Raw genomic sequence first — 12,750 nt, forward strand, 5'->3', positions numbered from 1 at the left:
AGAACAGGAATATGGAATCAGATATTTGAGGAGAGGAATGTGAAGTCATATGTGTAAGCACACTTTAAAATGCTAGTGAGTTGATGACATTCCTACATAGCTTGTTTTCAGGTGATAGTATTTGAACAAAGTCACCATACCTTAGCTAAAGAACAGAGATCTTTTGGACAATCATGTTCTCCGTTGTTTAATCAATCTGCTTTCAACAGTTGATCAGTTAGTGCTTAGATGATGGATCCCTGAGCAACTGACTAAACAGCAATCACTGTGCACTGGGATTTTCTGAAGAAAATCTGTATTAGCCCAACTCATAAAAAGAGGCACATCAAAATAGTCAGATCATCTAGACACGAGCACTAGCAGGATGGGGACTGTCTCTGTGGCCCTCAGCAAGTAATAAAGATATCTACTCCATCTGTCTTGATTTACATTTGCATGAAATGGCAATAGTATTGATGAGATCATGGGGCTAATAAATCAGCTATGATTAGTTTGTCTGCTAATACTTTTCTGTCTCTTTGAAGATAATGTGATAATTATTATTAGGACACTTAATCAGGAATTTCATCATAGATTGTGAATTTTGTTTCAAGATGAAGACATCAAAATGCACACAGGACAACCAGAGCTTATTATCATCTTCTAAAGAGTTTTCCCTTTGCCCACAAATAGAATACTAAATGGGGTTTACAACTTTAGTTGCATAGTGTCTCCCATGTTTTATTTCAGTAAGCATGACTTCTGAAGATCCTGGATTAGGAAAATATTCCAGGCATGAGAGAAGTTTCACCCATGAGAATTGCTGCAATTAAATACAAATGAAAATTGATTACAGATTGTTCAGAAATAGAGTTTGTGAGAAATGTACGCTCAGGGAGCCTTGCAGTCCAGCATCACAATGATGAACATATGGTATCTGTGCCACATTTCTCTTGAAGGGGGAGAAAGTGGTATCACCCAAGATCTGCTTGCTTAGGCATGAAAATGAGACATTATTCATGGCAAACTGTTCATGTCTATTATCCAGCCTCTCCCTTTCTAAGAATATACATAAAGGTGTGAACAACATTGACACTGGAATTCCCAATACTGGGAATGTGAGTTACAGCAAATTGGGATGAATGTGGTAGTTCATCACTCAGTTATTGCTTCAGACTCACAGCAGACAGCAGAGATCATTGCATTTGATATATCCCACACCTAAAAAAAAAATAAATCTGGAGATTTAAACTACCTTAGAATATTAAGAATCTAGAGAAGACGAAACTTTATAAATGTGATGCATTAGCACAAACTAGCATACTTTTCCATATATACATGAATTTTGATGATGGTAATGATTGTGATCTTTTGGCTGTTCACCTCTTTTCATTGGTCTTTTCATGCTTACAAATTTTAGTGTCTCTCTCTCTCTCTTTACATCCATGTGACCAAATACGAATAAATGTCTTTGTGTGTCCAAATATGTCCAGCCTATGGAAAGTGAGTGCTTTATTAATGACAGCTGCAGAACAGGAGTCTGCTTAGTAATGCCTATGCGTATTCCTTGAAAAGGTTCAAGTTTAAGAAATGAAAATCCTTTTAAATAATTGGTTTTATTCAGAAGAACCAAATGGGACATCACCAGCTAGGCTTCTCCCACAGCAAGTAAACCAGCAAGAAATGGAAATGCCTTCTTTATAGGACTGGGGTTGTCTTGTTTTCAAAGCTTTTAGTCTTAACACTGCGTCAGGGCCACCAGCTCCCTCAACCCCCCCGGTACATATTATTCTTTCATCTGCCTGGCTGAACAGCAGACCCCACCAGTCAACGACTAGCATCGCCGAACTCACATTTTCTTAATCTCCCTGCCCTGATGCTGGCACAAGCAGCAGCCTTTTCTTCACTCTCTTGGCTTCTTTATATTCCACTGGCTCCAGAGATCCGCCCTCAGAGCCCACCAGGACACACATGCCTGTCCAGCCTCCACCTCCTTCCCTTCGCAAGATTAAAACAGAGCCAGCAGCCCGCACCTCCCTCCCTGCTGGGTCCTGCGTGGGGCAGGAGGAGCCGTCTGCACCCATTGCCGCTCTCTTCTACAGGGCTAACGAGAGGGGAACCGACAGTGTGACTATATACACCACATATTCACATGAGAGAAGTGAAGAAAGCCAGCAGTGAAGATGAAAAGCAACTGGTAAGAGAACAAGTGGGATTTAGAGAAATCTGTAAATAAGAGATTAGAACAGTTAAAGCTGTCCTTGCCAGCTGCTGCCTTTGTGGTTTGCTTTTATGACAGCATTATATGGAGGAAATCTAAATAGGAAGAGCTTCATTGACATGTTTTATTATAAGGCAAAGATAAAAAGTTTTCATGTAAAGAAATTGTCTTGTCAAATCTGTTAGTAAATCCTGAACTTGTGTTTTTATACATTTAATATGCATGGCTCTGAGGAGAAAGTCAATAACAGAATCTGTCAGAAACTATAGATTCATACCGGAGTTTTCTTTCTGTTCACAGGAAAATTTCAGGCTTCTTTTACGTGTGTAGTTTTCTGTGGTCTTTCATCTCAGCCACCATCCAGCAACAATCAAGTAAGAAGACAGACTTTATCTGCATTTCATCTTTCTGTAATTTTCACTGTCAGGAGAATTATTCTGAGTTTATTCAAAATTAAAATCCTCTCTAGCTAGCCATCATAGAAAGGGAGAACTAACTGTGTATGTGTATGTATGATTGTACGGATGGATGGATAAGGCAAAGAGGGGAAAAACCAAGAGCTGTGTGTGTTATTGTAAACTCACTATTAGATAAAGTTTTAAGGTAAGGATTAAAATCTGGATATAGGTGGTAGATACAATACACAAACCTCCCCCAGTCTTTCCGCGCTTCTAGTTAGATATTCTTCTGCTACGTGTGGTGACAAACTGGTTCCACTTTATTTGCTGGGCACAAAATGTAAATGGCTGGAAGTCAGCCATATGTCTCATCAAATAATATAGAATGAGCCTGTTTCTAAGGTGTAACATGTCAACCTGAATGTTCCCTTTAAGCCTATGTTGTCAGAAGGAAACCCACATTTATGGTTGAGCCTTTGCAGCACACAAGAGGCTCTCTGTAGGTTAGAAATGCATCTCCTTCCAACTCGCATGCTTCAGTCTTCCCCGTCCAGACTCTACTAACATTTTCCACATTGACCTGATGCTGGACTTGTACAGGACCCTTAAACTTCTAAAAGATGTTTATTTTTCCTTCTTTCTTCCTTAAATTAGGGGGATCGGCCAGGTTTTCATGCTCACTACAGGGATTTTTGACAGATAAGATTCTGAAAAATTAGATTTTAAAATTTGGTTTCCTCAAACAAATTTATTCTACATTCTTTTCTACATTCTTGTTTGGGTCAACAAAAAAGGTCTGTAAGTTCTTCTTGCCCCCTCTCTATATTTCATGAATAACCATTCTCTGATGAAATGTGGCACAGAGGAAGGTGGGAACACATGGAATACCAGAGAGGATGGAAAAGATACCAACATTTTTTCAACAGCCTCTTTAGTTGGCATGAGGTTTGTTTAAGTTTCCTTGGGACTAGGGACACTGTTGATTTAGGTAACTGGCTTTTTTTTCAAAGTTTGCTTAAACCACCAAAAGTTCCAAACCAAAAACTCCTCACACAGCGGACCTTCTTATGCCACAACTATTTCTCCATAACCCTGAAAGAGAAGAATTATTATAACCCTCTCATTTAAAGGTTTAAGAAAATAATCAAGTAATCAATCAATTTATAATTTTAAATTTGGAGCTTTCTAGAAACAGATGCTTATTTACTTAGACCTCTGATTTCTCTAAATACAGTTTAAATGGATTATTATATACATCTACTTTTATTATTATTTGTAGTTCTACTTAATTCATAATATTCTTACTGTTGCTTCACTTAATTTTTTTAAGGTGATCTGAGGCAATGTGCAGGCGCATAGTTAATAAATTCACCCTTTTTTGCAGGACTACCAGTCATTCTGGGTGCCAGTCGTAGAACTGATCTCTGCCCAACAATAAGGATTGGCCAAGATGACTTACCAGGCAAGTAGCATCCCAACTTTTTCAGGAAAAAGCTGCTGTTCAGAAACTTTGTTGGGTTATATTCAGCTCTGCGACTGCACAGTTCTCTAACGGAATTAAAATGAAAGTTACAATCTGGACATACTTTTTTTTTCTTGTAGGCTTTGACCTGATTTCTCAGTTCCAAATAGAAAAAGCTGCATCCCAAGGAATTATCCAGAGAGTAGTGGGCTCCACTTCTCTACAAGTGGCTTATAAATTGGGACCCAATGTAGACTTCAGGATCCCAACCAGGTAATGCATTTTTTTTTTTACTTTTAAAATATACATATCTTGCAATATTATTGTTTAAGGGATAGATCCTCTGGCCAACTAGATCACCTCATTTGCAAAGCTTTTGGAAGGGGAAAGAGGAGTTCAACTTTATTTTCATTGCTACCAACAGACCAGACTGATTCTGTAACAGCAATTTCAGGGACTTCCACTTTCCTCTACCAATGATATTGATCAGGATGCCTCAAGATTTGCCGATAGAAAGAGATCTACCTCTAGGAAGTGAAGACAAAAGTTGTTGATGACTTGAAAAGAGGAAGGGAGGCAAAGAAAAGATAACAGGAGGAGAGTGAGGAATGTCTTCTCAAAACAGTGACACAAAGAGATCTTTCTGATCATGTAAGGACTGCAGAGACAAGGTAGGTTAAAAGCTGATTAATTGTATGGTAAGGGTCCTTTTTTTTTTGATTTTTGAGTAACCGGTACATTTATGTTCCTTGCTGATTTATGGTCACTTAATCTATAAACTGTTGCCAGCATGTCACAGGCAAGTTGCAATAGGAGCCAGGATTTAGGAATATAATTGTGTTTGGACTTTACAGGCCAGACATGCTGCCAGTGAGGGAATAAAGACAGTACAGCAGGGTAGAGATGTCTTTGCCAAACTTAGGCAAGTCTGGATTCTGGTCCAGCACCTTATGTAATTAAGAATGCTTTTACTTAGCAATTAACTGGCAAAACCTTTAATTGAACTACCATTTCAGCTAGGAATATTTGGAGTGCAAAATGTTTCTCTCATACTCCAGCTATCACAGCTTTTGCTTGCTGCAGTCCTCCCTGGCTTCTACCTTTGTAACTGTTAAGCTAAGATAGTTTACAGCTTAACTGGCTGGTTACATGGGACTCGTGACTACTTTCCATCCCAGTGGCAAGTCAAGGCCGCTAGTGCATAAACATGAATTCAACCACAGACAGCAAATGGGATCTTTATTTCACTAGAAGTTGGAGATTCTCAGATTCTCAACTCATGCTTCTTAGCTCAGCAGCAGTCAAAGCTGTAACATTTTCATTTTTAAGAAACCTTAGAGTTATTGCTGTAGATGGCTTTAGTGAGATATATGCTTGATATACACAGGTTACCCCTGATCAAGCCGATACCAGCTGCATTAATACACCATGGCATCTGAGCTGACTACCGCCACCGGACTTGTTGGCTGTGTACGGTGCTGTAGTACCATGAATTTACCACATTCAAGACACTGACTGTCACTTTCAGTCCTCATGGTGCTGTCACACTACATTGCTAGCTCACGGTATAGCTGAAATTTGGCTCTGACTCAAACTAAAAAGTCACCTGCACTTGAGCTGAGTGTCTTGTCCAAGGGAGTGGGTTAAGGCTTGACTCCCAACGGTTCTCTAGTGCATCAGTGTGCAGCTCCTCTGTCACTGAGCCTGATCTTTCTGCTCTGCTCCAGAGTTATTTTAGAGTGTGCCCCTCTCCATAAGCTGACTCAGAAGGAGTGAAGTTGGCAGAAAGTAGCTGAGGCTAACAGCTCAGGAGAGGCACACCTTAGGCTATTTCCAAGATATTTTTTAAAAAATAGAACTCTTCACATAATCTTTATAATGTGGCATGGTAGCTTGGTTTTACTGGGATGAACTTGCGATGATGAAACGCCTGAGAAGCATTACATGAGTTAGCAAGTCATGCAGAGCACCTCAAGCAAGGCTGAGCGTCTTTGACGGCAGGGGCGTAGCTCTGGCTTTCTCAGACCCCGGCATTGCAGCAACCCTGACTTCCTGCTGCATTTCCCTCCGGCCGCCCCCCTGCTGTCCTTTATTCACACCTGGATAATGGGAACTTTTCCCGGGGTTCGGGCGGCGGCGGGAAGCGCAGGGGAGGGGAGGGGAAGGAAGGGGCCGCCCGAGCCGCCCCCGCTCCGCGGAGCTGTCCGCGCCCGCGGTCCTGAAACACCGCCCTGCGCCGGCCACAGGGGAGCGGGGGAGCGGCGGGGGCCGCCGTGGCTGTCGCCGGGCAGGCACGGAGAGGGTGTCACCCAACGGTTCGTGACCCCATGGCTGTGAGCTCCTGCTTCGCCAGGAGATGGGGGAGGCAAAACTAGAGTCAGATGGGAAAAAATACAAAGAGATGTTTTCCTCAGGGGGGCCGCTGACATAGGTATCAAGGCGTAAGTGCTACAGGAGCACCGGGGAGGGACCCTCAATGAACACAGCAGGCAACAGCAGCCCCCATGCTGCAGAGATGTCCTCTCACAGCCATATTACTAGCAAGGAACCCGATGGCCATGGACAGTGTCTTCTCTTGCTTTATGGAATAGGGAAGGGTCACCGTAATTAAGTCCATTCCTTGGCATAAGGCATTCAAGCCTTTTGAGGAAGGGATGGGGAGGTGGGCACACATGTAGAAATGGCGTGCAAGCCAATTACAGTATCAGCTCAGAGCACTTGCCTGACTGTCACTGTTCAGTCTATTTATCAGGATTAGTAAAATAGTTTTTTAGACTAGCATATGATCATTATACTAATTCAAACAAGCCCATGTTACAGTGGCTATGGCATGGGAATGGCTCAATTAAATGGGCATGGCTCAGCATATTTATTCAGTTTTTGCTATAGCAATAGCTTATGCCTTGAAAAGCTTACATAGCTTCCTTAAACCACTGCTAAATTGTAGCTTGATCTTTTTGCTACTTAGTGTACTTGCCAAGATCCAGAAGTACATCCCAGAATGAACAGAAATGATTGCACACAAGTCTTAAGCTTCTCCCATCATCTACATAAATTCCTATTGGCCACTGCTTCTTCTAGCGTAAAATCTGCTGAAGAATCACATAGCGTTCTTTGTGTAGTAAGAACCTGTGAAACTGCCATGACTCATACCCATTGTCTCTGACACGGTGAACCTGTCAGTTTTCAATTTAATCTATGTACCTGTTGTAGGTGTTCATTTGTTAGTAAGTACAAAATTAATACAGGCAATTTGGGTAATAATAGTGTTGATTTTTAATTGCAAGCTTTGAAAAAAATATTAGCACAAAAGAATATGTTCATGATATGTTTTCATGTGGGGGAAAAGGGCTAGCTATCTTTATGCACTAGGTGAAATCTTAATCCTTTGACTTCACAAATGCAGCTGTCACATCACAAGGCCCCTGTGTCCACATGAATAAAGTAACATCAGGGACCATTCCAAGGCATTCACACCTGATCGTCTATACTGTTAAAATATTATACAGGACTTTGGCATGTTTTGGGTCCAGACTAATTAGCACTCTTGAAACAATTCCTGGGCACAGCTTGGCAGCTAGCATAGGCCATGGACTATTCCCAACAAGCAGCTTGCATATAGTCATCATATTTTGGAAGTAAGCAGGTTTAAACTTTTTCATGCCAGCTGAACTTAGTATCAGAGAACAGTCTTGGGCATATTGAATTTAGTAGCATGAAGGTAGCCTTCTAGAAATGTTACCTCTTTGCCTGCATCCTCATCTCAGTAGACAGCAGAGCAATATAAAAATGTAAGCTGCTTTTCAAGCAGTGTTTATATTTGGGGTAGTGGTGTTCTGTGGACCACTTTAGCAGATGATACAACAACCCACAGTATAATTAGAAATTATAAAATGAAAATTGGAAGTTTATAAAGCTTTATCGGTAAGCTTGGAACATCCAGAGAATTTCATAGGAGGATTTCCTGATTTTTCCTTTGGGAATAATGCTTCTCTGTGAAGTAATGCTGAAATGCTTATTCCTGAAGGTCTGGCATTTCCACATTCAGCCACCAAAGTTCTTCACATGCTTTTCCTTTTGCATTACCAGAAAGATATCTTACATAGTATCTCTCCTTTCATATTGATGATGACACTGTAATGGAAAGGACAAAATGGAGCTAAGAAGTTAATTAGCTCATAAGAGAAATAATTAGCTCAGAACTGTATGTTTCTGAAGAACAGAGACCAGCTGAGGGTAATGAGTCCTAGCAAATGACTTCTCGTTAATGACTTAGGACGGTTGCTTTTAAAAATGCTTATCTAGATTTTATTGTTGTTGCTTATTTGATGGCTGCCAGGTAGTGTCTGCCAGGTCAACTGTGATTCTAGGAAGCTTCAGGAGGTGCAGACACAGGTGTCTCCAGCTTGAGCAAAGGAACGCCCACCCCTGGGTACATGGTACTGCATTATCATGATGTTGGCCAGAGGAGCCATCTCTAGTGGATTGTACTAACATTTCTAAAATCTTCATTTAGCAAGGAGTAAGTTATCTCAGTAGGCAATGGAGCTCACCTAAGAAATTAACTTTTAAAGAAACGCATTTGATAAAATAAGCAGTTATTTTGTGGTATTCAAATCAATACATAGTTAACTTTTTAAAATACTTGCTGTTCCTGATGAATTCTGAAGTCAGTGGGATTATTCAGGGTTTCTGCTGCTCAGCCAGATGACTTATCTTGGTTATATTGATGTCTTGACAGGATTTAGCCTTGAAATCTTAAAGAAATCTTCCTGGTAAGCACTCAAGCTATGGGATTAATAAGACTCTTGGGTATTTATGAAAGAGATTAAAAGAAAGCAATAGTGTTTCAGAAGTTCCCTTAGATGAATTACAAATGTTTCACACCCCCAACTATATCTATCACCCCCCAACTATATTTAAAAAATCAAACATACTGATCTTGCACTCATTTCACACATAAAGGAGTTCAGAATAGTCTGAGTACACAAGGAAAGCAGGACTAGACTGCCATCTTACAAACTTACGATACAAAAATGAATGAAAAAAGTTATCTGATGGCTTATATCCCTGGCAATTTTAAGTGGGTAGGAAATGGATCAGGACTGAATTTGGCCTGTGTGCTTGAAATATCATTTTAAATTTGCCTTATTTTCCAAATACTTAGCATTTTAAGCTGCTGACCTCAGTAGGGTTTTTGCCTACATAAAGATCACAGGCTTTGGGAAAAACTGTGTACTGAAATACATTGATACTGCTAAAGCCAATGGAATTGCTTTGTGTTACTGTTGGAGTAACTGAGATGAGAATCTGTCTCTGCTTTACTTGTAGAATTATAGGTATAAATCTTACACAGTAACAGTCCCCTGCAGAGTACCTTTCTGGCGATGGGTCATGGTGTGCTTCGTTGTGTTGAGTCATGTTACTGATACTGAGTCTTTAGTTTAAAGGCAGCAGTTCTTCTGATAGGGTATTAAAAGTTTTTTAAAATGTAAATATTTCTCCATGTTTGTGCGCTTTCTTTACTATTCTGTATACGTTTCTTATAATTTAGTTTTCTCTTACTAATGTCAGAAGTGCTTATACAACTTCTCTTCTTTATATCTCACTTGAAAAAGCTAACATATTTCTTTTCTATTTTAATTTCTGAAAAAGAAGGAGGACACATATGATGGCTTGTAAAGGACTAGCGCTATAGCTAAATATGGTGCAAAGAATCCTGTTGCCAATCTGGTATAAACAATCTTCTAATAGAAATACTTACTAGTATTTTTGTTTGTTTGTTTGGGTTTTTTTCCCCAATGTAGTTATGTCAGCTGAGGTGGGGTGAGAATGTGTGTGACATTTTAACCACTATTGCCATGACAGCAAAATTTGTCAGTGCAGAGAAAGAATGAAAATCTCTCCTCAGAGGAGCTGGGATTAGCAATGCCTCCTTTAACTGCAGAGCTTGGTGTATCAGGTTCCCTAGAGTCACTGAACTCGATAGAGAGAAAGTGGAATGTCACACAGAGGCTAGTTAAAAGATTGCCTAACAATGCCACTTTCAATAAGGTGGTAGGAAAACCAGCTCATGTGCAAGAACAAACAGTGTGATTCAGCAAATGAAGAGATAAACGACTCAGATGAGCTAAGGTTTTAGCAGCAGAGGACATTGAATACTTATTTAAGATATATTATGGAGGAAGAAGGACACAAAGGGACATAAAAGATGTGCTGAAATGGATCAGGAGCTTAGCAAGGGTCTAATGTGTGTCTGGATGGGGAGAGGGAGTATGTTCCTGGAGCGGGAAAGAATATATAATATATTGTGTAAGCTAGAAGCCTAACAAAATGATAGGGGACAGCAGCACACACTGGAAATGGCTCATAGGAGGAAAGGTACAGTGTCCATGCATTGACAGTTGCATTTAAGATGGTAAGGTACAAACTGAAACTGAACAATAAAATAACACAAGTTAGATAAAATGCTATCAGACAAAGCCAGCTGGGACAGACTACTGCATCTGCAGCCACCAGAGTCACCAGTCATAGCAATAAAGATAATGGCAAGGAACCCCCTCTCCCACCTTTGTGTATTTCCACACCTTGTGTAATGAAATAATCTCCCAGTTAAACATTCCTCTTCCTCATAAACCAGCTTTCAGGTGTATGTAAAGGCTTGTGGGGAAAAGGGAGAAACACCAGCAGTTTGGGTAGCTTATTAATAAGACGAAGCTGCTGCTGCTGCTTCCAGCCTTTCCTTGGTCCTCACTGAAATCTTGCTGAGGCTGTGCCGTCGCCTGCTGGAATATGATTGCACTACAGCTTTGGACACTTAAACATCAAACTACAAATTGTGGAGGCTTTATCTGGAAGTACTCTCTTACTAAATCGTTAGTTATCAGGCATACAGAATGAGAACTAATTTATTCAATTTTTGCCTTTTTTTTTTCCCTTAGCCTAAGGCCTAAGACTCACTAATAATGTCTAAATTAGTGCTGATGTAGGATCGATCTGCCACTCAAAAATAATCTTTGTTCAAAATGCTTACTTGCCTGAGAAGTTATTCTAATGAAAGCTAGTGACAAAATAGCTCTGCGTGTCTCTGTAATTAATAAATTTATTCAAATGCAACTTATTCTTAAATGTGAATAGATGGCAAATAATGTATCGATGTGTTGATGTCCACTGGACCATGACACTACAATTTTACAATTCATAGAATAGGAAAAGGCATATTTTAAAAACATGCTACTGGATTCACTGACATATTTGAGATAAAAAATGATATTACTGTTTTGCACAGTGACACAGCCTGTACTTGTTTGGGTTTTCAAATGTCATGTTATAGGAAATGCAAAAGAATGAAATGTTTTATATGTAGAAAATATGTTCCCCGCTACTTGTAGTCTTGTGGTTGAATATTGCAAGACATAATACATTTTTAGTGTGGGTTCTTACTATGCGTATATTTGTCTATGAATGATTTGTTGACTGATTTCTGCGGAAGTGATAGTTAATACGTTAACAAACTAGTTATCGTCAGGCTGAGCAAGAAAATGCATTTGCAAAAGACATTCTTATATCTTCAAAACCAAATTAGATCTGCACTGGCTATCTACTTGGTCAATTATAAAGTCACACTATGTTGACTGATTTTGTAAGTGTAATACTAGGAAATAGCATAATTGTAGGATATACTTTCTAAGTGTGAAGTCTGTCGTTGCTCCATGCATTACACTGAGAAAAGGTTCTCATAAATATTGTACAACGTTGGAAGAACACACATTTCTGAACTAGTTCCTTTTACCATTAGCAACACTAATGACTCAAAAGGACATCCCGTTTGGGGATTCTATATGTGGAAGAGCACTGGTAAAAGCATGGTTGAAATATGGTTCCACTGAGTAACTGTTTCTCATTGCTCTGTGGTGATACGTGGAGCTTTTCAGAACTCACAACAATTTAACTTTATTTTGATCCTACACAGTGCCATATATTCCAACGGATTGCCTGATGAATATTCCTTTCTAACTACTTTTCGGATGACTGGGGCCACACTTCAGAAATACTGGACTATTTGGCAGATTCAGGATTCTTCAGGAAAAGAACAAGTTGGAGTGAATCTTAATGGTCAAATGAAAAGTGTTGAATTTTCTTATAAGGGAGCGGATGGAAGTCCCCAAACTGCATCATTTTTGCATTTGCCATTCTTGTTTGACTCCCAATGGCACAAGCTTATGATAAGTGTGGAAGCAAACAGTGTCACACTTTTTATAGACTGCATTAAAATAGAATCCTTAAACATAAAACCAAAAGGCAAAATCAGCGTTGATGGCTTTGCTGTGCTTGGAAAACTTAAAAATAATCCTGAAATTTCAGTTCCGGTAAGTTCCAAAATATTTTATTACTGCAAAAAGTATTTTATAGGATCTTTACACTTAGTATTTTTTTGTGGAATGCATCTTCAAAAGTTTTCTGGAAGCAGAAATGGCAGAAAATAACAACTCCTTGGCAGGTAAGTACTAGCATTACTTTTTAAAGTTTGCACATATAAATACTGTGTAAGGTAAGAGATGACTAAGATTATGTCTAAGTGAAATTTCTCAGACATCCACACTTCTGTCACTGGAATCTGCTCTGTCTGGATGTACCAGTTGTGTGTTCCTCTGCTTATCTCATATGCGGAGCTTGATCTAGAAGAAAGT

The 12,750-nt window shown here is 39.6% G+C and overlaps 1 protein-coding gene across 2 annotated transcripts in view; it reads left to right on the forward strand.

The window, feature by feature from the left end:
* The first annotated feature begins 2,162 nt into the window (after positions 1–2,162).
* Positions 2,163–12,750, forward strand: part of COL9A1 (collagen type IX alpha 1 chain) — a 75,180-nt gene continuing 64,592 nt past the window's right edge. For both annotated transcript variants that reach the window (XM_074581455.1, XM_074581456.1), the window contains exons 1-5: positions 2,163–2,176; positions 2,501–2,574; positions 3,983–4,060; positions 4,201–4,333; positions 12,033–12,429. In XM_074581455.1, the coding sequence (XP_074437556.1) occupies positions 2,163–2,176; positions 2,501–2,574; positions 3,983–4,060; positions 4,201–4,333; positions 12,033–12,429 (696 nt within the window). The remainder of the gene's footprint in view (positions 2,177–2,500; positions 2,575–3,982; positions 4,061–4,200; positions 4,334–12,032; positions 12,430–12,750) is intronic.

This window comes from Larus michahellis, chromosome 3 (assembly GCF_964199755.1).
Source record: "Larus michahellis chromosome 3, bLarMic1.1, whole genome shotgun sequence".
Lineage (NCBI taxonomy): Eukaryota > Metazoa > Chordata > Aves > Charadriiformes > Laridae > Larus > Larus michahellis.